At 44.0% G+C, this 27,095-nt stretch overlaps 3 protein-coding genes across 17 annotated transcripts in view; 1 reads left to right on the forward strand and 2 right to left on the reverse strand.

Annotated features, from left to right (window-relative positions):
• Positions 1 to 9,588, reverse strand: part of ALPK1 (alpha kinase 1) — a 33,990-nt gene extending 24,402 nt beyond the window's left edge. Inside the window, exons 1-3 of one of the 6 annotated variants that reach the window (XM_058837496.1) lie at positions 9,509 to 9,588; positions 8,878 to 8,977; positions 1,442 to 1,542 (exon numbers count right to left, since the gene is read on the reverse strand). The gene's annotated coding sequence lies outside the window, so the exon portion shown is untranslated. Of the gene's footprint in view, positions 1 to 1,327; positions 1,354 to 1,441; positions 1,602 to 7,030; positions 7,133 to 8,348; positions 8,490 to 8,877; positions 8,978 to 9,508 lie in introns of those variants that run through there. The other 5 variants (XM_058837491.1, XM_058837493.1, XM_058837492.1 and 2 more) reach the window with 5 other exon arrangements.
• Positions 8,860 to 13,069, forward strand: TIFA (TRAF interacting protein with forkhead associated domain). Of its 9 annotated transcripts, none has more exons than XM_058837500.1 (4): positions 9,413 to 9,564; positions 9,817 to 9,948; positions 10,754 to 10,898; positions 11,754 to 13,069. In XM_058837500.1, the coding sequence occupies exons 3-4, from the start codon at positions 10,876 to 10,878 to the stop codon at positions 12,334 to 12,336; spliced, it is 606 nt and encodes a 201-aa protein (XP_058693483.1). In that variant the 5' UTR covers positions 9,413 to 9,564; positions 9,817 to 9,948; positions 10,754 to 10,875; the 3' UTR covers positions 12,337 to 13,069. The 9 variants fall into 9 exon arrangements, 8 of the variants coding, with proteins under 8 accessions (XP_058693483.1, XP_058693486.1, XP_058693491.1 ...); XM_058837503.1 differs by lacking the exon at positions 10,754 to 10,898 and adding an exon at positions 11,435 to 11,659; XR_009277534.1 differs by lacking the exons at positions 10,754 to 10,898; positions 11,754 to 13,069 and adding an exon at positions 8,860 to 8,953 and having other exon boundaries at positions 9,394 to 9,564; positions 9,817 to 10,269.
• An 831-nt stretch (positions 13,070 to 13,900) lies between these two features.
• AP1AR (adaptor related protein complex 1 associated regulatory protein) lies at positions 13,901 to 26,883 on the reverse strand. 2 transcript variants are annotated; one of them, XM_058837498.1, is made up of 10 exons: positions 26,637 to 26,882; positions 23,522 to 23,570; positions 22,668 to 22,694; positions 22,212 to 22,237; positions 21,701 to 21,797; positions 20,884 to 20,982; positions 18,950 to 19,011; positions 18,006 to 18,079; positions 17,222 to 17,350; positions 13,901 to 16,307 (listed from the first exon to the last, which is right to left on the reverse strand). In XM_058837498.1, exons 1-10 carry the CDS (start codon positions 26,711 to 26,713, stop codon positions 16,042 to 16,044), a joined length of 906 nt encoding a protein of 301 aa, XP_058693481.1. In that variant the 5' UTR covers positions 26,714 to 26,882; the 3' UTR covers positions 13,901 to 16,041. The 2 variants fall into 2 exon arrangements, with proteins under 2 accessions (XP_058693481.1, XP_058693482.1); XM_058837499.1 differs by lacking the exon at positions 20,884 to 20,982 and having other exon boundaries at positions 26,637 to 26,883.
• Positions 26,884 to 27,095: the final 212 nt, after the last annotated feature.

Consider the following 27,095-nt stretch of genomic DNA (forward strand, 5'->3'; position numbering starts at 1 on the left):
AAACGACTCCTTGCATCAAATATGATGAAAAAAAAATATGACAAAGGTCTCAGGGGATGAGAAAATACATTTCTGAGGTTGCCCTCTAATTGGAGCTGGGGTTCAGAACAAGAGGGATGGAGGGAAGAATTGGGTGGGCTACAGAGAAATGATCTCTTTAATAAGAAATGGGCCATACTGTGACATTTCAGGGCCCTTGGGCTAGAAGACCAAAAGATCTGTCAAAGAGAAAGGAATTTTAAGTTCTGCCATGGATGGAAGGAAGCCTGGGAGTCAATCTAGCCGGTTTAAGACTGCAATTAGCTCTGGAGGCTTTAAGAAAAAGAAGATGTAATTGCCGCATTCAAACTTCAAATGCAGCAAGGATAACAAGCGCTGGTTTCTCAGACAACATCGTTTGGGAAATTTTCCACAGCATTATGGTCCTGAAACACAAATTAGAGATCACCAGACCTTTTCTCTCTGAAAATATATTATCCTAATTTTCATCTTATTCAGGGTACCCTCCAGGTCCAGGGAGACTAATGAAGAGGAAGCAAAGACCTGATGAGTTCCATGTGGAGACTACATTTATGGATTAATCCCAACAGGGAGCAAATAAACCTTATTCCCAGAGCTCTCGGTTGGGACTCGACACAATCAATCGAGGAATGGATAGTTATTTATGACTGAAGCTGTTTTGACTTTCAAATAAACATTTTAATTATTTTAAGTGTTACACTGCAAGTTAGAATGTTGAGCCCTGTTTTCATTGCACTGCCTGGCTCTCCCGTCTCCTAATCCCAAACCACTCCGGTCATTATGACACCGTGCAAATGACACTGATTTTCATGCCTAAAACATTTGAAAGGTAAAATCCATGGACCAGGCAAACTAGAGAGGAGGAAGGAGGAAAAGGGAGGAGGATCTCAGCATAAATGAAAGGAACACTCTCAGACTACACTGAGCCCCAAGAAAATGAGGTGCCCCACTCTGAAACCCTTTTGTAATCAAGTTGGCACATCCCGATCCACCTTTGCATCCTGCTCTTCCCTGCCTTTTCCTACAAGCAATTTTAATAAGCAAAGTACTTAGGGGTGTTTCTTTTCCAGCAGCTCATTTTCAATTCAAGTACCTGCACCACTTGCACTGCTAGCTTTTCCCTCCAGCCTGACTCGGGGTGCTGTGGCCCTTCCACCCACGGCTTCCCTGAGGTTAATGAAGCCACACTCATTTTTAGGGAAGCTCTTCAAGCTGTCAGAGTCTCTTGCTAAATAAAGACAAGGGGTGAAATCACGACACAGAGGCAGTGCTAGGTCTGTTGTAGCTGTTGGGGTTACGGTCTCACCTTCACTCCATGTGATGGCATTTCACCTCCCTTTGTTTTTCTAGAGGGAGACTGAAAAAACTGCAGGAGGTGGCCCTTGGAAGAGCGATGGAACATTTGGGCTGGCGTTTTTACCTGCAGCAGGTAAGAGGGAGAATGCACATGACACAGCACCCTGGGCTGCCCTCCCTCCTGTGGATTTGTGCACGAGCCTCCTGGAGTCCTTCCCACCACTCCTGGCAAAAATAACAGGCTCAGCTTTATATTTGGATTTGGCAGCTTGAGGGATTAAAAACTAAAACAGGAGAAAAAAGGAAAAAAAAGAAAAAGAAAACATGTTCTTGATAACTCAGCAAAGGTTTCAATAATTGAGTTAATATCACCTTCCACAGAAGGCAAATTCAGTTTCCCTGAATATTTCAGCGCACACATGCTTGTGTTTTCCTAGGGCATTTACCTCTCTTCGTAAAAGGATGGTTTAAAAAAAAAATAAAAATAGATTTGCTAGGGGCTTTATTCAGTTAGTTAGCTAGTTTACTTCTCTGGCTTAAAGATTAGATGTTTTCTTTTGGTAAAGCTGGCTATCCCAACTGGCTGTATTAAAATAAGGAAGAATCTCAATCAAAAAGCCTCTCCTAAGGCAAGCTTTCTTGTTAATATGCACCAACATGAAAGGGTTTCTTTTCATCCTATACAACTACAGTGTGTGTAAATTGCAGGGGGCTCATTGGCATAAATCTTGGCTGTGACCTCTGAGGTAAACTGGATTTACATTACTTTCTGACAAGAATTAAATGAAGGCCTTGTGGATATATGAACAGCCTTCTAGACTGCAACAGATGGGCATGAATGTGCTCCCTAGGCAAACTATCAGTGACATCTGTGTCCTCCAAATTCTGGTGGTCTCAGCCAATTAGCAGGCAAAAGGGGGGAAAAAAAAGAAAAAAAAAAAGGAAAAAAAAAAAGGAAAAAAAAAAGCCAGCCCCTGCACAGCTTCCCCAGCCAGAGCCAAAGCAGAAGTGCTTCTGTTTGGAAATGGGATCAAGAACAGCCTCCAGCAGCAAGGAGGTGCTTTGCTGGCCGCTGTCACTGTGGAGGTAACAGTGCAGGAAAAGCTGAAGTGGTTGGGTAGAACAGGTATTAATATTAACACAGGACAAAGCCCAGCCCCACCCAAGCCTGTGTGGGGCTAGGGTAATGGGGTGCCACCATGGATTTACACTGCTGCAGCCAAGGAGGGAGTTTTGTGGACCCTAAAAAGTAGAGGGGTGGTGGAAGTGAAGCCCAGTGCCTGAAACAGCTAGGGCAGGAAAAGCCCCGCTCTTGATCCATGTTCAAACCCTCTCTCCCTGCAGAAGTAGCCAGAGTTGGAATGGACCCATAAGGATTCCCAAATCCTCTCCAAGCATCCCTCCTCAGGTGGATAGGGTCTGGGGAGCAACATACTCGACAGCCACTGCACCTGCCTGCCCCAAAGCTCAGTGCTTTGTGGAAGAGCATTTCAGCTGCAAACATCCGGGGGGGGGCGGGAAAAAGAACAACTTTTCTAGTTTTGTTTGTCAGAATGAGGTTTGGGATTTCTTGGTGCAGCACAGCCACAGAACAGAGCCAAAACCACACAGCCACTGCTCACCACACAGAGGTGGCCAGAGGGGCATCAGGGAGTCAAAACCCATCTCCAGCCTACAGCAGAGCCACGGTTTTAGGCCGAGTTGCACCAGAGGAGTGACCCAGACCAACACAAAGCTTCAAGCTTATTCTCTGTCTCCCAGCTTTTAATGGAGCTGCCATGGCAGGAGCAGGCAGGACCTCTGGCTAAAAGCAAAGTATGGAACAAAAGCACCTGTTGTTTCACCCTGGTCATGACTTTTCAGAGAGGCCACTTGGGTGTTTTTCCCTCACCGCTGCTACCCCAAGTATTACCAGGGGATGTTAAAAAAAAAAAAAAAAAAAGGATTAATTGAGGAGCAGATCAATAAATTAAAAAGTTCTAAAAAAAAAAAGAAAGAAAAAGGAGAAAAGGCATAATGAATTTGGTACAGCACATATTTTTAGATCAAAGATGCCTTTGAAGTGACAAACCCTTAATCCATAAACTACTGAAGCACTTCCTTTCTCTCCCAAACTACTTGTTGTCAAATAAAATGGAAGTTAAGGAAATTATCTTTATCTGAAAATGGCCAAAAGAAGCCATCACCTAATGACAGCCTTGTCAAAATGACAATTGGGGAAATTGTTAGGAAGGGGAGGCCTGACGACTGGAGGAATAAGCTGGCTGTTTGCTCTAATCTGGTCAGGCAGGCCCCACACAATTCCAGTCAGCTTGCTGTGTGAAACAGCTAAGTCTTTGTCAGCACAGGCAGGGGCTGGAAAGACTTCTCTTTCATGAATATGTATCACCACCCTCCACGTCTACAGAAAAAAAAAAACCCAAATCTTCCAAACAGCAAAATAAATTAAAAAAATAAAAAAAATAAAAAAAATTTGAACTAACAAAAACATAGAAAATAAATCCCAGAGCAACAAAATCCTGAGATGCGGAGCTGCACGGAAAGGAAAAACCTCTAAGCAATGAAAGCTCACATTTTGGAAGCTCCTTTGGAAGGAGGATCCTCTTCCCAAAGGCTTTCCTTGAACTTTTATGCCCCAGCGGACTGGGATGAGGCACTTCAAGTGCACGAAGGCAGAATGGGGTGTTCAATGTCCACGGCTGTGTTTTATATTTGGCGTTGGTGGCACCAAACCCCAGGCCAGAGACACGCACAGGGCCGGGCTGGTGAGACGGAGCTCACAGGAATTCCGGGAATCATCCAGAGCAGGTCTTAAAACACTTCCAAGGATAGGCACAGAGGCAGAAATTTCCAGTGAAGCCTAAAAACACAGGGAGAAGGGGTTCCTTGACAGGCAACAATGCAGCTGAGGTGCTGGGAAGTGGATGGTGGCTCCCCAGAGCTCCCACCAAAATGATTTTCTGAGAGATGTCCACGACATCTGTAAATAAAACCCTCTGCAACACCTCGGCTCAGGCAGCTGGAATCGTGGGTCACCTTCAAGTCTGGGAGACTTTTCTTATGTTAAATCCCAGGCATTCAGAAGACTGGCATAGAAGTGAAACAGGAGAGCCAAATGAAGTGTACTGGGCTGCCCAAACTCCTCTAAACCCAAAAATGGTGTTTAAAGCAAAGGATGGGAAGAGAACACCGGATCCAACAAAGCCTGTGCCTGCTGCAGAAAACCTAAATGAAGATACTTTAAGCTGGGGTGGGTTTTGTCTCTGCTGGATAACTGCAGTGTCATTAAAGCACAGCAATGTTTGAAAAGTTACCTTCAAGTGCTTTTTGCTATCTTTTTAACTTTGCTAGCAAAACTGCAAACTAGATCTTGACTTTTCAGAGGGAGCTTGTGGTGATATTATAAACTTGAGTTTTTCTCGAAATATCGACCAGAATATGAAAGTTTGCCTCCCAGCAGAGATACCAAGACACAATGCTCAGTTTTGAGGTCCCCAATATTATGCAATGTTTGCTGTAGACATTTCCATCCCATTAGCATATTCTACTTTACATGAGATCCAGCAATGAATGCTGTCCCTGATCTAAGGCTAATCCTCTTTAAAGAGCTACAGGCTATATTACATGTGGCCACAGCCACGGTTATGCCAGGGCTGAATCACTTTGAAGCCTATTGAACAGTGTTCCCTTGTGAGACCATACACAGAGCCATAAACTGATGCTCCCTGTGCTGTGAAATCCTGCTGTTTCCACCACCAGGACTTTCTGGACAGACTGGAGTCCCAGGCAAGGGGCTGCAAACAGGGAAGAGGCCCCTGGCTGGCTGCCCTCACCACCCCTCAGCGCCAATTTATGTGCCCACAGTAAGAAAAATCCTTTTTTTCCTAAACCTCAACAACAACTTCTCCAAGGGAGGGCTTCCAGAACAATCAAAGGTGAAGGTGAAGCAGACACCTGCTTCCCTGAGCAGGAAGGAAGCTGCTTGAGTAGTCTGGGACACAGATATATCAATCTGGGAAGGAAAAAGAGAGAAATGGTCATGTAGGTACCTGTAAGGCTGCACTGCTCACAGCTGGGCGCCCTTGAATGCTATAAACTGAGATAATGGAACTGTGTTTTTACTGCCACACACCATGTGGAATCTCCAACACCTTCACATCTACACAAATTGAAAGGGGGAAAATAAAAATACAAAACAACAAAAAGATCACTATAATCTCTGGTCCTGCTATGTATAAGCAAAATACAGCTTGTATTATCTTTAATTGCTCAAAATTACTTTCTTTGTTCAATGAAGGGAACTGGAAAGATTGGCTCTGCTCAGCCTGCACCGTGCACATGAAATTTTCTCTGTCTGAATGGTATTAAACCAGACAAGGAGAGTGGATTCAGCCTCCACAGTAAAATGTGGGGCCTGGTGAAGGCAATGTTCAACCTCCTTGCTGTCAAAATAGCTGCACAAATTATTTTTTCCTTTGCGGCAGACGGAGAAAGGGTTCACAGAAAAAGAAACAAAAGGTGGAGGGAGCAGCAGAAGGAATAAGAAAAATAATCAGGAGGATGGTGAGAGGGAAGAGCAGCAGAGAGCAGGAGGGGCTGGAAGATGGAAGAGAAACTGAGAAGGAGGAGAAAGGGAGAAGCCAGAGAGGCTCTAAAGGAGGACCAAGGGCAGATCATGATGTAGAATGAAAATGAGAACTTGGAAAGTGGCATAAACAAATTCCATCTTGTAAGGAATACTTCTCCTCAGCAGTCAAGGTGAGATTCCTCATCAGTTTATCCAGGTCAGATGGGAAAGAAAGAGAAGAGAAAGAGTTCTTTTTCCTGAGTAAACAAGGAGGAAAGAAGGAAATAAACAGAGGGAACTGTGCTGTCTCTTCCTCCTTTGGAAGATCTCCTCTCAGCTTATGGAGTGGAGCTGTTCATGGCACTGGGAGCTAAAACTTCAGTGAGCACACAGTCCTCCCCGTGCATCTCTCCTCCCTCTCACACTGACATCCAGTGGAATACAACGGGATATCCCCGGAGTATACCTGTCTTGGAGAAGGGCCCATTTCTTTTCTGCTTGCATATGAGACCCTGGGTTGCTGCACGGTAACAACAACTCCTTGCAGAACCTCACTACAGGTTGTTGCACACTCCGTCGGGCCTTTCCCAGCCCTTGGAAGTTATCACTGCCATTATTATCGCTAACTTGCAAGTACCTCGACAACTCCTGCACTACCAAAATTAAATTTATGATTTAAAATGAAAAATAAAGATAAAAAGCAAAGAGCTCTCCCCCCACTCACACCCCCAACCAACAACTAATAACCACAAAACACAAAAATCCCCCAAAACGAACGCTGTCTTCCCGTCTCCGGTCAGACATTGCCATCTACTGGCTCCCACTCCTGGGCTCTGAGTGCTTGGGTGGTTAGGAACGAGAAAAGGGCTGTGAGCAGTTTATGGCTCCAAATCAATCAGCTCTCACTCGCCTCCTCCTCAGTGACTCGGCAGGTCCCTGAAGGACGGTTTCGAGTCACCCTTGTGCCATCCCGGGAGGGCAAGCCCCGGGACAGGGTGGGTACAGCAGCATCCTGCCCAGGCCCACGTGACGGGTGACAAGACACGAGTGAGGCATTCAACGCCAGGGAAAGCCAGCAAACACGGCTCATGTGCCTCGGGAGACACACCTGGGATATGGAGAGGGCTGGGGGGGACAACTACCCACCTACTGCTGCCTTCTCGGGCTCTATGAGCTCACCAGGTCACGGCTGTCACCCGCACGGCGCAGAAATGCACGGCTCGCATCCTCCCGTGCCCAGAGCCAGCCCTGCAGAAAGGCAGCACTCCTGCAGATTTCTGCCTCAAAACCAACCCTCGGTGCACTCAAACCCACTGCGGTGTTTGGCACAAGAGGCGTCACCAGGTCGCGGCACCCGCTTTCATGTTCACCTGGTGACGCTACAGACAAGCTGTGCCGGTGAGTGGGAATGCTGGTGACCAGAAAACCACGGGAATTATACTCACACACAACACTCAGAGGTGTTGTCGCCCTTCACCCCTGAACCCACTGGCAAATCCCAGCACCACATGGACAGCTTGGATAACCAGGTGTAAAATCTGACCTTGGGAGGGAAGGGCAGAACTGTGGAAACCTCAGCACAGCAGAAATCGGGTCAGACTTGCTGTTGATTCAGCAGAGTGAGGATACTTTCACCATGTAAATTTAAGTGGCAGAGACAAGGAGAAAGTTTCAGGCTGGTCTGGACTGCTGCTGGTCTCAAATGTCTACAGAAAGGTTTTTGTGCCACAACAGAGACAGAATTATATAGGACATTTTCCCCAAGTGTCCAAGAAATGTCATCACAGCGTTCCCAACTCATAACCAGTCACACAGGTGATTAAGAGACTATACTTCCTATAACTCTTCTGACCTACCATGAACATCCCAGAAAGAGAAAGAAACACTTTTCCCCTCACTGACTCCTGCTTCCTAAGCCAGCTGTGACTGACAGCAACATGAAAGTTCCTCGTATTTTTCCATTTCCCAGATTTGCCGACGTAGGCTCTGGAGTTACAGGAATCAGCTGTCAGAAAAGCAATGCACCATCACAGCCATGTCAAACCACCTCCAACTTCCAGCCTGAAAAATCCTAAATTAGCACAAACACCACATTTATTCCCAGTTTCGCTTTCGACCGAAGAAATTTCAACTAGAAGAAGAAGTTATTGTAATACTGGAATGACCTCTTCTACAGCACAGAACAATTTTAGCAGAATGATCACCCAAGAACCCCACAGGCACAGAGTGCCTGCATTTTATTTTTTTTTTCCTCATAAAGGGCAAACCTGGAGTTGTTTTCCTGAGGCTGGCAGCGTTTCAACTGACTAGAAACTTATTGCAGAGAGAAGCTGTAAATCCAGTTCCTGCCCTCCCCTGTACAAAACCACACAGAGCTATACTTAAATCGTAAAACAATGAAGGAATATGCAGTTAATTTCACATTACACAATCCCAGGGGAAAAAATGAAAGGTCTGTACATACCTCAATAGATACAAGTATCAAAATAATCCTAATCAGGAAAGTTGTCTCATGACCTGGGACTCAGGCTGTTTCCGGAAACAAAGGGCTGACAGGAATTATAACCATGAACAGATGCAATAAATAGCAGACTTGCGCAATTCTGGCTTTTCCAGAAGGCACCAAAGTATTTTATTTTTCTTGTGTGTGAGCAGGCAGGCCCAGCCCTGCCTGCTGTAAGAAAGGCCTTCATCTGTGGGAGAAAGCTGGAATAATCTGTTTTCTTTCCCTGCTTTTCAACACAACTTCTTGCAAAATGCAGTTTAATCCCTTTTTTTTAATGATGTCAGGGAGAAGAGCCCATGGAACAGCTGTGTTAGACTGCATACAGATAAAAATTATTCCACAAGAACTACAAAGAAACTTATCAGCCCACAAGTCATTTACCTGTTTGCTGAAGATATATAAAGAACCCAGGAGTGAAAAGCAGTTTCTATGAACCAACACGGTATTTCACTGCCCGTGCCAAAGCAATCGAGCCCTCAGTACTTACTTCTAAGTCCCAAAGCTGTGGAGGCAAAGGGAAGGGGGGACACGGAACATCTGGGATCTGGATTCCAAAGGAACAGGTTTGCTTGGCCACTTCTTCTATGCTGGGGAGTAAATACAGATGAATATGAAAAACCAAGCCGCTGGATAAAGAAGAATCCAGGGCTGTGGCAGGATTTGTAAAGGGAAGAAAAAAAAAAAAATAGAAGTAAGAAAAAGTCTTCAGATCAGTTTAGACCATCGGCCAGGGAAAGATTAGGTTATTTCCCAAAGGCGGTGCAATGTTTGCTTAAAGCAAACAACCAAATATTGTAAAATAATTGGGAGGTAAAACCGAAATTATCTTGTCTGAGAGCTGAGCCCGGGATCTGACTTGTGATCCCTGACACGGCTCTGAACACGTGTTCAGACAGCCCCGTAAACGCAGGACAGACCTGTGGCTATTCCTTTACAGTTATTCACTGTAATAAATAATTTAACTCTTTTTTTCTACCTTTTTCCCCCCTTATTTTTAAAACAGTTCCATTTCCGGCCCCGCGATGCCCTCAGCGTCCCCTGCCTCAGCGCCTCCCCCTCAGCGCTTCCCGCCTCAGCGCCTCCCCTCAGCGCTTCCCGCCGCCTCCCGCAGCAATTACCGGGAGTGAGGAGCCGCAGGAGCCCTCGGCAGGCGCCGGAGCCCCGCTCCCGGCAGGTGAGGAGGCCTGGCCGGGCCGGGCGGACGTGAGGGGAAGGAAGGAAGGAAGGGGACGGGATATATCAGCTGGCGGACCGGGATGTCCTCCGGCGGGTTCGGCCGGGGGATCCCGGGCTGGCCGTGCTGTGGGGTGGGGAGGTGGCAGGGAGCCTGCTCTGGGAGCCGGGGCTGGAGCCCATGTTCTCAGGGCTCCTCCGCGTTGCTCTCCTGCCTCTGGAAGTGGGGATAATGACACTCCATCCCCCGTAGGAGAGGATGAGGTGAGATCACGGTCGGTTTGAGTCCAGTGAAAGCGCGGACAGCAGCAGGGCAGTGGCTGCCTCAGAACTGCGGGAGAAATCCACAGAAAGTTTCTTTCCCCTGGCATTGCAGTACAGTCTAGTAAGTAGAAACTCCTTTAGCATTTATGAAGGAATGTTCAGTATGTTGAACCTCGGTGAACCTTTAAGGCAGGACTGGGCAGCCGTGTGGGGAATGCCAGAGGCGATCATGGATCTGAGGCGGGGGCTGTGGGAGCTGCCGCGATCATCCAGGATCATCGGTGGGTGCTGCCGAAGCAATGGGTGAAAATGGGAAAATTCTTTCTTAATTAATGTAGCCGTGTGTAAAACTCACTAATGTGAACTAAAGTCACAGGTGTCTCTGTGGGCTGAACTGCAAACAAAGTGAAAGTGCTCAGCGGTTTTCCCCTTCACCAAAGATAACATCACAAAGATAACAAGGAAGGGCAGAGCTAGACACGGGGACTAGCCCCTCCTGGCTCACAGAGCTGCTTCCAGCATCCCAGAGTTGGGGAAGCTACAAGGAGGAGGGATTGATAATGGTGCCACCACAGCTTGTCTCACAGATGGCAAAGGAATAACCTGCTATCAGGGTGTCTGTCTGTATTCCTGCCAAAAAGCACAGATGATATTCCCTAGCTTGTTTTGAAGTGAGCTCTGCTGGAAATTCTGTGTTTCACTCATCATCTGTGCCGCTGCAGCCTACTTCAGTAACCAAGTAACCTGCTGTGTCAGAAGTGTGCCTGGTTTTGTGTCAGAGGTGGAAAGGAAGCAGTTTTGAAGTCTCGCCCGGAAAATGATGCGCTGATACACCACCCTTCGCTGTGCTAGGTGTTTGTGTGCAGCGTGTAAAAAAACACAAGTCAACTCCATCATCACAAAACACATTCATCACTTAATTGCAGTGATGATTCACCTACTCATAAAGCTGTGAATGGAGCTGGTGAGCTCCAGATCCGTGTGAGACACGTTGGGAGCTTACTGCAGTCTGGATGTAGAAACATCTGCACTGTGTGATACCAGTTAAATGGCTGCTCACATGTTTCTCTGGTGAGTAACTGGGAACTCATTAGCTGGTGTCTACTTTCAAATAGCGAGACTTTTCTTTAAAAGACTCAGTTGTAGTGTGGGAAGACACTGGCCTTGCTTTTAGAGAACCAGATGACAGCCTCTCCTGAGCTGTCTCAGGTTTTATTAGGATGCACTGCAGTCACTCAGGCTTGGGAACAGAATTTGTTTCGTAAGTATGTGTTCTCTGTGCTGCATGTGAAGAGCTTAAAAAAACAACACAAGACTACCAAACCCAAGAAAATAAATTTTTTTAGCACTTCTGCAGCAGCAGAGAGCTGGGATTTTCCAACAGACAATGAGGAAATAGCTAGAGGTGGTGACAATTCCTCTTTTAGGTCTCATGGATAGTCCAGCTTTTGCATCCACTTTTTATGCTGTCACAGCAGTCACTTCTAAACACTTCTTCTGTGCAAGAGGTCAGTTTGGACCCAAGAGCCTAAGGAATGCTTTATACACATTTGAATTACCACTGCCTACAGACAGAGTGCTGGTGAAAGTCATTTGGTACCTTCCAGGCACAGGACACACAGAGAGCAGAGCACACAGGCCCAGCCAGTACCGTTTAACTCCATTTTAAGTCTACCAAGTAACTCTTACTGCTAAATGACATATTTCTTGCAAAGATAAACCTGCCTGTGAGATCCTCATGAAGAGCTTGTTGGCAGCAATGGTCAGTCGTGGTTTCTGAGCTCCCACTCCCGTGCTTTCATCATATTTACTGTCAGCCAGTCACCGGGAAGGTGCGTAGAGCAGCGCAGGGAGTATTTTAATGCCACGGTGAAACCGATTTGTTGGTGATTCCGTGCCGTGATTTCCCCCTTTTCTTGTTCTGAGGACTCTTTCCACCATGACCTCTTTCGAGGAAGCCGAAACAGAAGAAACAGTGACGTGCCTCCACCTGACCTTTTACCACCCTGGCCAGGATGAGAAGATGATGTTCCGCTGCCTGAATTTCTGCAAGCGTGAGCAGGTCAGGGCGGACGACGTGGCCAAGTTCGGCCGCGATTCCAGCGTCTGCCGCTACAACCTGATGGACACGCGCGTCTCCCGGATCCAGTTCTCCCTGCAGTTCTACAGGAAGCTCCAGGCCTCGGAATATGGTTTTGAGATAAAGAACTTGAGCAAGAAAACAAAACTGACCGTCAACCAAACAGAACTGGGTTACTTAAACAAAATCGACCTGCCCTGGAAGTGCATCATTTCTTTCGGGGACTACCAGATCCTAGCAGAGATTCAAGAAGGGGAGGCCATGGATTATTTTGAGACTCACTTACACTTGGCTGAAGCACCAATCCTACAAGAAAGGTGCCTGCCATGCCTGCCATCCCTGCAACCTATACCCGAGAATGGCGTTTCTCCTTCCTATTTTCTTTCTCAAGGCAAAAGCCCCACAGAGATGGATGAAAATGAGCTGTGATAGCGGGGAGAAGGAGGCTGGGTCAGGTTTTGTGCCCTGCACAGCTTCCAGCGTAGACAGCTCTCACCTCAGCCCGCTGTTCCTGGTGCTGCTCACTGACTGCTGCACATCAGTCTCCCTGGTGTTTTCAGCACAGGCATTCCAGAGCACTGTTCCACAGAAATGGATTCTTGCCTTCACTGAGGCCTGAGGGCTGTCTGATGCCCTGTGGGAGACAGGGGGTCACTCAAATCCACGGCAGCAGGTTCAATGCCAGAAGTGTGGCCACGTGCCTCCAAGGGATCTTTTACAGGCATTAAAACAGAGCGTGCACAGCAGGGCTTTGGTCCCAGCCAAGGGGTGAGGCAATGTTTTCTTGCATGTTATAGTTTCTGCTTTGCTGTGGACACCAAACTCCAAAACAGTATTTGCAAGCCTAGGTTGTAACTTGACAGATTTTGCAACTTAGAAACAATTGGTCCTTTTATGTTTTTATTAGCTTCAAAGCAAGGTTTGGTTTTTTTTTTATTTTTACTTACTGGACATATATATATATATTTATTTTTTTTTTTGTGAGTTAACTTGTTACTTTTGCTTGTGATGTAGACAAACGTAGCATCAATGATCACGGTCTATAAAAATCCACATTAATTTTGTAATAAAAGCATTTTGTTCCCTAGTAAGGATTTGCTCTATTACAGAGCTGCAATCTAAAAGAATTTTTGGAGAATAAAAATAAAATGATTTCCAGGACCATCCAGGTAAGAGACTCACTGTCACTATTCCAAAAGTGCCATTTCTCCAAGGTCAGAATTTACTTAAATACTTTCAGGAAGTTTTCTACCTCTATCCTCTATCCCAATCTCTCTAATAATTTTCTTGTCTTGTAAGTATTTGTCAGGTTGTTTCAGTCAAGTTTTTCTTTGTCAGGGGCTCAGCTTTTCACTGGCATTTGGCTTTTTTTTTTAATTTTGTCAAGTACATTAGTTTGCTTGAAAGACACACTGGGGAGGAGTTACCTATTTTATCATCCTTAAATATTAGGATGCATTTCAGCATTAATCATTCCAAGAAAACCATAATTATAACTGAGGGGAGGGACAGCTGAGGTTCAGGCAACCAACCACGAGCGAGGGAAAGCCATGGGAGGGGCAATGAAACTCAGAGACAGTCTTATGTAGGATTTGTCTGTCCATCTCGTCATGTTGCTGTGTTTTCCACCCCTGGAACTAGGCTGTGGTTTCCAAACAACAATCCCTTGCACAGCTGTATCTGCCTGAGGTAAGAGCCAGCCATGTAAAACACACATTAAAAAATGAACTGTCTCCTATCACTGCACTGATCCACCCAGCAGAAGCAAATTTACACCAGGAAGGTTATTTCACCTTTCAAGTGGGAGGGTACAGCTGCTCATTTCCAACAGGAGAAGGGCTCCATGCTCCAAATTCCTCAGGCCTTCTGTTACTGCAGCTTGTTTAGAGCTTCCCTTCCAAAGCAACAGGTCCCCAAAAGGGACACTGTGGGATTCAGCAGGGCTCTGACGCGGCCACCGCCAACCCAGCAACAGATACACCACTGCCAAATGTAAGACTTGCTGAAAATTTTAATGACTTTTAAATTTTGTACAGATATGCATTTTACAGTACCCTTGAATTGTTTCACATGAGCTGCTTATAGAAATCTCTCAGTTTCTGAAATATCCACAAATACGGAGCATCACTTCGAAGTCACTCAGCGTGGCGCACTGAGCGCCGCACGGGTTATCGTGAACCGTGGCTACAGAACATGCCCATCACTGAAAAAGCTGGAGTCAGCCTCCTTTCTCCTAGGTGCTTGTTCATCCTAAGGGCAGGACTATCAGCTAATTGACTTCCTCAAGGCATGGTCAGGACAAGGCCACCTCATGTTCACTGGCCAGGAAAAGCAGTGACCGCTGCAGGGGAGGTGGCAGTTTCAGCAGGTAAAAAACATGTTATTTACACGTTGAGGAAGTTGCCTGCCTTCCCATAGGAATTTATTGTACAAAGGAAGGTCCAGGAGAAGTCACACAGCAGTAGCTTAGGCCAAACCCAAAATATACATTTGATGTGTACAGATCCTTAAAGCTCATTACAAGTATTGCAAATATAAATAATGGCATGAAAATATTTCCAGTGACATAGCTACAACCGAAACGAAGAGATGGAATGTCAACAACAGGATTTATCTGTTCTCTCAGGTTATTTGTACATATTTCATCCCAGTGTGCAGTATTTTTGTTCCTTATCCACACTGTAATGACCCAAACATTCCAAATAGTTTCAGATGATCTCAACCAGTGACACAACTTTCACCAAGAAATTCAGTTCTGCTGATGACAGCGCAGGGTCATTTCTTATCACAACCTGTTCCTTTTACTCCAAAACAAAGTTAAACCCGGTCACCCTTTTTTTCCATGGAAAAACAAGACAGCTACACAAAATAATGGCAGAGCAGAATGGCTTTGCTTTGAAACTTTGGGGAAAGCTTGAGATCTGCAAGTATTCTGCAGGTTCTCTTATTAAAAAGTAAGATTTACAGGGAATACTGGAGGAGACCACACAGCACAGGACACCAGCGGTGCAGTCACTGAACACCTCCATGGATTTCATGGATTAACCACCCACTTCAGAGGCACAGGAAAGGCAGAGCACTTTAACACACTGTTAAAACATGAATTTTTCTTCTTCCTTTTCAAAATGCAGATATAGAAATTCAGTCTTTAGGTTCTTGTTCTTCCCACCCCAGCAGCAGCACCATCATCCCTCCCCCAGCTGGCTCACTGAGTGTTGCTTTTCCATAACTGTTCTGGTCCAGTGGAATTATAACTTTTCCACAACTGAGGAATTTTTAGGACCATGTAGCAACAGAGGTTGGTCTGTCCAGGGAAAACAAGACTTTGGTCCTCCCAGTTCTCGACTGGTTCAAATTCCCGCTTTATTGACACGTAGAGAATTTGTATTTTACTTTATTTTTGTTTCTCTATCTAGCACGCACCTACTAAGTCTGGCATGTTATACAAGACAATATCTTACCTAACCTGATGAGTTTTACTATGTTTTACTATGTTCATTGAGGTTGACCGTGCTTGGCATAAAGCAATTAAAAAAATAAAGTGAACGGAAAAAGGACAACACAAGACAAGGAAGACTTTAAGCTAAACAGGGGAAAATCTGCAATTTGCCACGTGTCAAATCCGTTTTGCAGCTCTTACTTTTGCACCCTCTAAGCAGCTGAAGAGCGAGTCAAAAAGCACAGACCAGAAGTAAAAATATTTTAAAATTGTTTCTCTATCTTCAAGTATTAAATAAATTATACGAGACTTATTCTGAGATAAATATTAGGCCAATGATGAATGAATTTCAAAACAAAATCAATAGAAACATCACCCAAAAAAAAAAAAAAAGGCAAGTTAAAATATAGATAAGTCAAGCTACAAAGCTTCAATTAGTGCAGATAATTTTATATTAAATCCAGATATCCAGAAATATACACAATAGAATCATCCCAGTTTTCACAAAAGTGGAGAAGGTAGATGATAAAATTGCACTTAGTTCTGAATTCCTTCAGACAGCGAGTCCTTGCCGTTCCTCGCCGATCCGCGCGCAAGAAGAAGGGAAGCGGGTTACAAAAGAGCAGATTGGCTTTGTACATTCCATTTCCCTTTCCAGCATTTGGTCACAGGCAGGGGCCGTGCAGACATGGTCACTATCTGTCCTGGCGCTCGGAATCTGACAGCCTGACATCCGAGGCCGACAATTCCAGCACGGGGTTGACGAAGCCGGCGTACTCGGAGTTGCCGTTGTCATCCATCTCGGCGCTGACAAAGTCATTCTCCCACTCCAGCCCGTTGGAATCGTCAGAGGCTGAGGCTGGGTGGCTTCCTGCCTTCCTGCTGTTGAATTTCAGCGCTGCCCGCAGGATGTCCTCCTCCGTCTTGGAGCGTTCCCTCACCGGAATCATCCTGTTCATGCCTGGCATTTAACACACGCGTGTGAGAAACACATCCTTGTGAGTGCTCAGCTAACTTTTATGTTTCTGCTAGAAGAAACAAAGGTGAAATTTGGACAGGTCCTGGGGTTCAATGGTCTAGGAAAGGTCTTGGGTTTGTATGGGAAAGGGATATTTAATTCCACACAAAATAATACAAAATACGGTTCTGGAAACTGCTCGAAGACATCCAGACGTTCTTGAGGTGAAATAAAAAAATCAGCTAGAGATTGGCTAAAAGAAACCCTTGCTAATTTTTGGTGAGCCTTTCAATAGTGGGGGTCTCAACACTTTGGATAAACTTTCAACTAAGAGCTTTTGCAGGGTTAGTAAAGAAAAGAGAAAGTACTGGTAACAATGAGGAAATACAGGAAGCACCTGTAACAGCAGCAATAAGGATAAGCTGGGATACCCCTTGGAATGCAGACCTAAGTTCCCAGTGAATGTTAACAGTACAAGTAATAAGGGTTTTTCCCAAAATATTTAAGTCAGACTCCTGACTTAAATATGTTCCACCACATCTTAAAAGGAAGAACAAAATAAGCTCTTCCTTCTGCTCCTGGCTCACGAGAGGGCAGTATTTCTTTACCATCACTTTTGTCAGGAGTTTACAGGTCAGTTCCACAAAAGGCAGGGAAATGAATTCATTTATTTACTGGAGTATGCAAATAAATTAATTCATTTATTAGGGCTATCTCCACATTTATCAAAATAAGGAATTTTCTCTGTAGAAATAATTTTACAGTTTAACCATTACAAGCTTGTCAGAAATCGCATCAGAAACAAGTTTTAAATCGCCTTCCCTTTTGAAAACGACAAATTTACAGTGAACATAGCTTAAACTGTCATCATCTTTAACTTTTGAGTTCAGGGTGAAGCTGAAATGCAGGATAAATACCTTCTTCATCTTCCCACTCTAAATCCAGGGAGGTGCTGTCATCATTCCCACTCACTGATTTGGTTTTGGTCATCAAGTCACAGCTGCTCTCCGTGTTGGGTGTCAGCACCGTGGCATCAGATGAAAGTCCTATTTAAAAAAAACCAAAACAACCCATAATGTACTTTTAATTCGTAAATGTACTTGAATTTCAAGTTCAACATGCAAAAGTAAAATTTTGAATTAAGCTCTCATTGTGGCCCTTTAAACCTCAGGAATGCTGGAAAAGGCGATCAGTTCAAAGAGTAATCAGTAGCTTATTAGTAGTCACTAAACCCAACCCAAATCAACCCTCTCCTCCCAAGAAAACTGAACTACTCACAGTATTTCCTGAAACACAGCTATCAGTCCTCCACCTTAGTGGTTATCATGTACTGTCACCAAAACTTACAGATAAAAGCTTACCAAATAGTTTTCCTGTTAAAAATTCCTGGAATTTTTAAGTACAGGCAGCCAAACTCCCTCTTGGAGCTTCATTAGGGGAAAATTAGGCATTAATGTGATTCTAGTTACTTGGCCAAGGGATTATTAAAAAAAGCTGCAAACACACATCTGCATCTCCAGCACAGGGTCTGGTTTCACAAGAAATGTCCAGCACTATCTTTTATCTATCAGCTAAAAAAAAAGACCAGATCTTTTAATTCCACACATAAAACTATAAACAATCTGTGTTTGTCTAGAAAAACTCTGTGCCCCTCAGACTCCTTTAACACTTAAAGATGTGCTTAAGGAAAAGCAGACTTACTACTACTTCGGAAAGCTTCATACTGGAATTTTGTATTCCTTAAGAAAGGATCGAGATCTTCCTCTGCCACGGAGCTGCAAGAACAATGCGCAGATTTTTAGCTTTAAAAACCTCCAAGGGTGCCACCAAAAATGTGTTAATCCACATTCCCCCAGCCCTGTGCTACAAAGCACATACACCTCCAACTAAATTCTTTATAAAACCATCTGCAAAATACCTCTCTGTTCCTATTCATCGTATCCTCTCCCAGTCTGTGCTTCTGCTCAAATTTTATTAGCATTTCCATTTAAAAAGTAATTAACTCAAAACAACTCTTCCCCTCTCTTCATCACTTTAAACAAAATCTTAATTTTCAATTCATTTTTTTTAAAGAAATTAATTCAAACCCTGCTCCTGCAGTCCTAAAATCTGGCCAGTTCCTACTCAGTTTTCACAGCTCCTATTCTAATTGTGCTTCCATAGCAAAATTCCTCCTGTCCCCCATGTCTTCCATGCATGAGCTTTTTTTCTCCACTTTTTTTTTTTTTAAAGTTTGTTTTTCCCAGCACCACCATCACCACTGAACACAGAAGGCAGGAATGAAGAGACTTAAACTATAAATAAATACGTAAAATATTTAATAAATAAATATAATTAAGAATCTTAATAAAGAAACAGGCAGACTCTATTAACCATTTAAGCAGCGTATTTCTACTGGGTTTTTCAAACAGGGTGCTGAATAATAAAAATAATTTTATGTCAGCTAAAATTTTACATATAAACCCATTTTTAAAAGAAACCACTGGATTTGGTGTGGGTGTAAATAACTGTTAGTGTATGCAGCAGTCTAAGAACTCCAGCGACAACCAGAATGAATCCAAAATACCCCCTAACTTTCCAGATGAGGAACAGGAGTACAAACAGCCAAGACTCTCAGTTATCATGGATGAAATCTGGTCTCTTACCTCTGGAAGTCTCCATTATTAACAGCGTGTGCTCTCTGCGTTATCCTGTGCTGCCTACGTTGCTAACGAGAAAAGCGAATGGTTGAAAAAGCTGAATACTCAGAACAGAGCTCTCAACACTTAATCCTATTTTATGCAACACCCCCCCACAAAAAAAAACACCCATCACTTTTTGGAAATGTGGACACCACCTCAGTCATGACTGCACCTGTCTTGTCTCCTGCCTTCTTAAAGAATTCTCTGTGCACAACTAACTCGCGGGTGATGTTTGATTTCTTTTGCTCCGTGCCCAGGAACAGCCACCCTGCCATTTAAAAGATAAATATTTCCTACAAATCGTTTTATCCCTGTGCAGAGCAGTCCTGCCATCTCCTCTGGCTGTCTCCATCAGCACTAAGTGCTTCATCTATATTAATAACAGCTTTGCTGCCTTGCAGGGCCAAAAGTATTAATAACTCTGCTAATGTCAACTTCAGCTGAGAACTGCTCTTTGCTTTGGGTGTGGGGAGGTAACTGCACTGGATCTAGTGTTTTTCAGTCCCAGGATGATAGTGGGTTTGTTTTCTGGCACACTTTGCATCTTGGATATTTAAACAACAATAATTGCAGGTTGAAATGAGTAAATGGGGAGTGCAGAGATAAAAGCAGAAGTAGAAATATCACGTCGTGGTGGTTAGAGGTGAAAAGACTTAAGAAGGCAGAGAGGAACAGACAGAAATTTGGCACAACACAGTCAACAAATCTGTCAAAATCAATTACTGACACATGCAACGATTTTCTTTTAGGATTCCTATACCCACATAACACCCAATTTAGATTATCTCTCCATTTTGCCAGGTCACATCCCAATATCCAGCACTGCCAGTTCCAGGACACACACACGTATAAAAATTCCCCGCTGTTACAGACCCTGACATTTAGTAGGGCACCATCAGCAAGCCAAATGAGCTTTAAAGGAGGCCACACTTCCAAGGAAAAAGCCATTTTCCCATTTGTGCCCACAAACAGCAGAAAGATGAGTGGTGCATTCAAAAATAGCTTCCAGTTTATCTAGAAGGGCTAAGTGCTTGATGCATATCTGGACAAAAAATGCTTCCTTAAAGTCCTTATAATCTTTATGGGTTTTGAGGAGGGTGTTTGAGCAGGAGATAAGTGGTACTAATTTTACACGAAGAGGAAATTAAACTCTCTATAATCCATTCTATCTTAGGCCCTGACTAAAAGAAGTGCTTATTAAAGATACTGAAAGACAAGAAATACAGCATTTCTTGCACACAACTTCTACAAAAACCAGTTAACGCCATTAAAAAAAAAATTAAAAAAAAAATCTACTTTTGCTGGCTTTCTATAGATCAGAAGTGGTAAGGAAAAAAAGCAGGCAAAAAGGTCAGAAAGAATTAACCCTCCCACACCAAATGGCAAGGGGAGAGAAAGAAATGTGAAATGAGAGCTGTGCTTAGTGACATGAAAATGAGATGAAAAAACTCCAAAGCGGGGTCGACACGAAACACAAAAAGAAGGAACAAACACAGTGCACAAATACATCAAGTACATTTTACGAGTCTAAATGGCGTCACAACCTGTGCTTAATTTCAGGATTGTTTTCTTTTTTTTTACCCAAAAACCATCACAGATCATTTCACATTCAAGATCAGCAACTTCTACATATTATATAAGAAGAGTGTTAAGCTAATTATGGATTAAAATTATAGCTCGTTCAAAATCTGCACTCGGCGACAGAAGCTGTTTGAAACAATTATGGTGATTTTCAGCTGTTCCAACCAGCTGTACTTTCAAATCTTGTACTTCTTTCTCTACAAGCCAAAGCCCATCTCCTCGTCAGGTCTCCTGAGATGGGAAGGATATCAGGGAAGTCTGCACACATGGGAACAGGACAGAGGCTCTCATATATATTGGGGTCTTTTTCCCCTCACCTCCAAGAGCTTTTTCTGCTTTGCTGCCCTGGCTGCTTCACGCTGTGCAGCATATAAAGCCTCCTCTTCTAGTCTTAACTTCTCCTCTTGTAAGGCTAACTGTATATGAACAAAACAGTAATGGTTAACAAAAGCAGAACCTATCTATCTTCCTATTAATAAAGCCGTAAGTGCAAGGAAACAAAAGAAAAGCAGCTAGAAAATCAAAATAAAACAAAATCGACTACAGCTAAAGCATTAACTGAATTTAACAGCTTCCCTCCCCGCAACCAAACAGCCCGAGAAATTTAGGTAACTACTGAACAAACACTTATTTTTAGCGAATTGCTCTAATGCTCCTTCTGTTTTATTATGAACTGCACAGTGAAAGGTTTAAAGGTTTTCAGTTCCATAGTTCACTGGCACTTTAGATGAAAGTTCATTCAATTTCACACGTGTTGTGTTCCACATCCTATTCCATCAGCTGCTGCAACACTAAAACAGAATAACAAATTATGTGGGGTTTTTTTTTTTCCGTAAGAAAGTTGTGGAGAAAATTCAGTGCAAGAAAAATTGGGCAGAGAATATCCCCCATTTGGTCTTGGACTAAAAAAAGGGTCAAATTTAAGAGGTCCTGGTCAGAGACCCATCCTATTCATTCAATTTTTCAGCTAGGAGGCTATTAAAAAGAAGGAATTCGTGCATCTTGTAGACTAAAAAAACATTAACTGATGAACAAAACCCAACTGTTCCATGTGAGTGGAATCTCCTGGTGTCCGTGGCTGATCCCAACATTTTTGGAAGAAAAGCTATTTATACTGTCACTGCAACCACTTACCTCTGACTGAAGCTTCAGATCAACAACCCTCTGCTTCTCAGCAATGGAGTCGTAGTGTCTGTCTTTCAGGTCTGCAATTTCTTCTTCAGTCAGAGGCCTGGAAGCATGGGAGAAAGACAAAAAAAAGCTCCATCTATTATTCATGCATGACAGCTCTCATCTGCACTTGAACATATCTATGTGGTCTTTCCTGACTGCTCCTTTAATGCAGATCCAACAGGCTGTGCTTGTGGCTTGTTCCCCCTGAAAGTTCCAGTTTATTCAGGACAATGCTGTCTCTCCTCACTCTCACGATGTGGATTATTTATATCTTTGTAGAAAGCTTATTTTGAAAACCATCTCTGCTAACAGAACTACTGGAACAGAACCATTACCATCATTAAGGTCCAGATCTCACTATTTATTTTTCCTGAGTTGTTTTTTGTCCCTTGTTTTTCCCTTACTTCATTTGGTTCAATATTCACAGTGGAACAGCAGAGGGAAGGAGAGGTCCTTGGTCTCAAAGTCTTACCTGTGGCTGCTTCCTGGGCTTTCCCCCTGTTAAAATAAATAAAAAGAAAATGTCAGATTTTTCTAAAGAGAGAGCACTTCCAAAACTTCCCTTAGCAAAGCAAGCCAGGTCCAATTCTGTTCTCAGACTGAGGGCACTTGCTGAGTCTTATGCAAGAGTTATACCAGGAGCAAATTCTCCTTTAAGTCCTCCCAAACACACTTTTCCTCCACACCTTTTCTTTCTTCCCTTCCTTAAGAGGTTATTTCCCATACTCCCCAAAACCAATCTCTGAGATCTTTATCCCAAGTCTTAAATTCGTATTCCTAGTGCAAGGAAAACTGAAAGTAAAAAAAGAAAACAAAAAACCCGTGATTTAAGTCTACAACTCAGCTTCAAGTAGGAGGAAGATGGAGATGTTGGAAGCATTTTTAAGGATTGCACGAGCAGGTTTCACATGATGCCCCAGGTACTCACCTCATCGCTTTCCACCAGGTTCTCAAACTGCAGAGAAGGAGAAATAAATAATCTTTACAATGCAATATAATGAACCACTAAAGACAGACAGCAAGCATGACTGCCTGTTTTATGTGTCTTGTAAAAATCTATGCCAATTCTAACAATGGGACTGTAACAATATTTATGAAAGCCCCTACTTTCAGAGGAATTTCATTTTTAGGGTTGGACCTTTCTTCTTACCAACGTTTCTTGTCTTAAATATTACATTCTCCTAAAAGGAGAAGAGTCAGAATTAAAAAAAAACAAGCATTCTAAACTGCACAAACTCATCCAGCAGAAGTTCAACTGTCACATTGAAAAGAAAAGAAAAAAAAAAAAAGAGAAAAAAAGAGACTCCTTATTGACCTAATAATCTGGGAGGAGTACAATACCTCCTTTTCCCTGCCATATGTCTGTGGCAGGAACACCCTCTCACCACGGGAAGTTCTGCACCAAAACAGATTTCCCCCGCTGTACACATCCTGACCCCTTTCTCGACAGCATTGACAACAATAATTAATGTTCTCCTCATTAACGGGGGCAATCTGGCTGCTCTAGGACTTGCAGAGCATAGGAACACTCAGGGAAAGTAAACCAGGTTATTCCTGGTTAACCTTACACTACCCTTGGCAAAAAGGGAGGCTGGGAAAGGATCTCTGTGGAGAACAAAGTAGACCACAAATGCAACAAACTGTCAGGTAACCCCAGCATCAATTTGGGCTGGAATATCCCAGGATATTTCAGTGTTCATAAACTGTAAAAAGTGGTAAAGGCATTGCTAGGATTCAGCTTTTCCCACTTTTTCTTAAATGGCTAAAAATGTAAGTACTCACCTCTATGGTGAAGTGTTCTCCTGTTGAACATGTTCTAAAATACTTGGATCTGGAAAAACAAGCTTACAGTTAGACTACAGAAGACTCTTCAATACACAGCAGAAGGTTAATGAGCCTGAGGATTTAAAATAGATTTAGAAACGTGTTAAATGTAAAATAACAACAAAATCTTCATGTATTTAACACATTAACTGGAGCTCTGCATCGCTACTACAGCAGAGAGAGGCAGAAGTAGGTAAACATCTTCTGTAGAATTGGGGGAAAAACTAAAACCCTTGTGAGATGAAATCATCTGTCAGGATGCTGGACTTGACATTTACAGACTATTAGCATGTTCTGCAATCCCTTTAATACATTTTTCCTGGAAAAAAACCCATTGTTCCAGGCAATTTCTGAAAATGCTGTTGCTCACCATGGCACTTAACTCTTTCTTGGCAGTTTCTACCTCATCAGTGTTAAACAATATATTTTATATATTTAACAGCTTGGCACATCCAGAAGGGTGAGCCTCAGAGAAAAACATCCAAAAAGAGGTCAAGTCAATACTTTTAAACTACAAAAAAATTACAAAATTTTTATGCTCTAATTTTGTACAGGGAATTGGTTTCTTACTTGATTCCTTATTCAGAATTCTTCCTATTTTATTTTAATTCTTTTACAGAGGACAGTTAGCCCTGTCCTCTACAAAACCCAAGGCAGTATTAAGTTGCCTGGATACATTTTTACCTAGCCAAGGAGGTTTGGCCACCGTCCAGAAGAACATTCTAACGTAAACACTCTTCAGTACAACATCCATTTCATCGAACTGTTTCCAAAACTAGGGTTTCCAGTTGCAAGTGCTGACTGGTACAAGGAATAAACCCAAGGCCTCAGGGGTTTTTCTATACTTGCAGGAAAGATCATTCAGCTCTCGCAACCAACACCTACTTTGACAGCAATAAAAGCAGCACACCAGCCAAAGCCTGAATTATTTTAACTGTATTGTATTTCATTTCCATCTAATTTTTCTCTGGAAGTCAGTTTAGGGAACATCTCCCCTGGCAACTTGTTGCACAACCTTTCCTGCCACCAAAGAACCTTTCCCAGAGAATTCACTGCTGTGAAACCAGGGAGGAAAGGCCACCTGAAACACGTGACAAGGGTAATTGGGACGCGCGGTACGAACACTTGGAGCAATTTCACTGCTACCCTTCTCTGTAATTTGGTGTGTAGGAGCCAATACCATTAAGAATCTCATTTAATAACTGTAAGAGGAAATTGTTCTACACTGTTAACAAATGTGTAATTCCAGTTTGCAGGCTTTAGGTAAATTACTTCCAGCTTCCCAGACACTTGAGCAGCTTAGTTGCAAGAACTGAAAAGTGAACTAAACGCAGTGTGAGCTCCCTAAGCGTAATCACACACAGCCCAAAAGCAATGCCAGCTCTCTAGGAAGAGACTAGAGAGTCCCAGAAAACCTAATTCTGTGCCAGAGCTTGAGCCCATAAACCCCAGAACTACGGAAGCTTGAGGTCATTGGGGACACAAACAGAAGACCCATCAGCTTCACCCCTATATTAAACTTCAAATGAACTATCAGCAACCTTTGAAAATGTTTAAACCTCTTACAGTTCTCCTTTAAGCTCTACTTTTCCATTATTTTCTAAGACTTGAGGATCTTTTGGTTGGATAGCTCCTGGAGAAAACAATTCAGCTGATAGGTCACAGGACCTATAGTGACAGTCAGATTAATCTTCCAAGATCTGAAGCTATTAAGGAGACTAACTTTTCATACATATATATACATACTCCATCCATATATATATATTTATTTATATATAAAACACAATTCCAAGCAAAGCCAGCTTAAAGTCTTGCAGGATATTAAAACACTTACTAAAAACTCTATACTAGTTAGTTGTTTAATTAGGAGTTTATTTCTTACAGGCAAATCTTGGAACATCTAAATATAATGAAGCTGGGGGCAGGATCTGCGTGATTAAAATAATGATTAAGTTGATAAGCACCATTTTTTACATGATGGTGATCCAGAAATAGCCAAGTGTGGACAATGTGGTATCGATCTAACCTAAAAACTTTATAATACGACACATTTTACAGTTTTGGTTTTAAGGCAATTCCCAGTGGAAGTGGGGGGACAAGAACCTCAACACTCGGATATTGCTCCGTAAACTACCGCCACACCCGGAAAACAAATCTGATCTGAAACAACAGGCCAGCAGCTCTCTGTAAAAAAGAACCTTTCCAGTACTTCCTGGTGTTCTCAAAGCACAACACACACCGATACTTCAGCGCCAGCTGTCAAGGCACTGGAGGTGTTCTCATCTGCTCAAAATACAGGCAGGTATCCTCTACACGCACTGCCCTGGTTTTTCACCCGTGTCTTGTCTGGAAGGCCCTTCAGAAGGTGAGGCTGGCCTGCCAGAGCTGATGGGAAGTAAGAGGCCACGAGCTTGCATCATGTAAAACGCTCAGCACATCTGCTGAGAACCATTTCCACCCTTACGCATCAGAACTGAGTGATATGTGGGTAAGCAGTGCTGGTCAGGATATGGAAAAGCCCCGAGCATTTCCTGCTTGCACAGTGCTTTCCCATGAACTGGTTGTGGCACAACGAAACAGGTTGTTACACGTTTCCAAGAGATAAGAATCCCTCTGAAGCATTCTGCAACAGATATGAGTTCATCCGAACCATTCTGCTCCTGATTTATCCCAACAGCGTCTCAGCCTCTGACTCACAGAGAAGACGAGATCACATTGCAGAAAACCGGGTGTTTTTCCATCTTTTTTTTTGCACAAGCACGGCCGCCTGCACAGGTTTTGCCAACTGACCCGAAAAACCCCTCTAAGCATCTCCTGCCGGAAAAACACCAGCGCTGGCAGGGGTAAGGAGCCGCTGACCCTGGAAGTGCAATAACCCCGAGCGCACAAACCTCAGGGAGCCCGGCGCCTCCATCCCCCCGGGATGCTGCGGCTCCCGAAGGGAACGGGCCAGGGCCAGGGGGTGCCCGCATCCCCCTCCCCACCCCGTCACCCCCTCCTGCCCCACGGGGAAGGCGGAGCCGGCACCTCCCCGCCGCGGGGAGGGGAAAAGGGGCAGCCGGATCCTGCTCACCCTCCGCCGCGCTGGATCCGGCCGGGATCCCTCCGGAAGAACAGCCCGCAGCACCACTGCGCCCAGCAGTTCCCCATCGCATCCTGCTGGGAAACAGCTCCTCCTCCCTCCCTCCCTCCCGGCGGGACTCAGGCAGCCCCGGCCGTCGGGAGGGGCGGCCGCGGACCCCCGGGAACAAAGGGCCGGCACAGCCTCATGGCTGCGCAGGGGCGGGCGATGCTCGTCCTGAACGCCGGCACCGCCCCTGGCACCGGCATCATCGGCGACATCGGCCCGCCCCTCGCCGGGAGCGTCCCAGCCGGGCGGGATCCCGCCCCACACCTGCCTTCCCCCGGGGCCCTGCGAGCTGGGGTCGTCCCACGTGTAAAAGGAGGAAAATATGCCAGGGTTCCCGCGGGCAGGATGAAAAAGCACTACTATTATTATTATTATTATTATTATTATTATTATTATTATTAT

This window comes from Poecile atricapillus, chromosome 4 (assembly GCF_030490865.1).
Source record: "Poecile atricapillus isolate bPoeAtr1 chromosome 4, bPoeAtr1.hap1, whole genome shotgun sequence".
NCBI lineage: Eukaryota > Metazoa > Chordata > Aves > Passeriformes > Paridae > Poecile > Poecile atricapillus.

What these genes read in the sequence shown, in the direction of transcription:
- TIFA (XM_058837500.1), top strand. Translation starts at nt 10,876, where the DNA reads ATGGCTGCTCACATGTTTCTCTG. An exon ending in GCTGCTCACATGTTTCTCTG is followed by an intron (nt 10,899 to 11,753) that starts GTGAGTAACTGG and finishes TCTTGTTCTGAG; the next exon opens with GACTCTTTCCACCATGACCT.
- AP1AR (XM_058837498.1), bottom strand. Translation starts at nt 26,713, where the DNA reads ATGGGGAACTGCTGGGCGCAGTGGTGCTGCGGGCTGTTCTTCCGGAGG. An exon ending in ACCTGGTGGAAAGCGATGAG is followed by an intron (nt 22,238 to 22,667) that starts GTGAGTACCTGG and finishes TTATTTTAACAG; the next exon opens with GGGGAAAGCCCAGGAAGCAG. An exon ending in AGAGTGGGAAGATGAAGAAG is followed by an intron (nt 16,308 to 17,221) that starts GTATTTATCCTG and finishes GTTAAATGCCAG; the next exon opens with GCATGAACAGGATGATTCCG.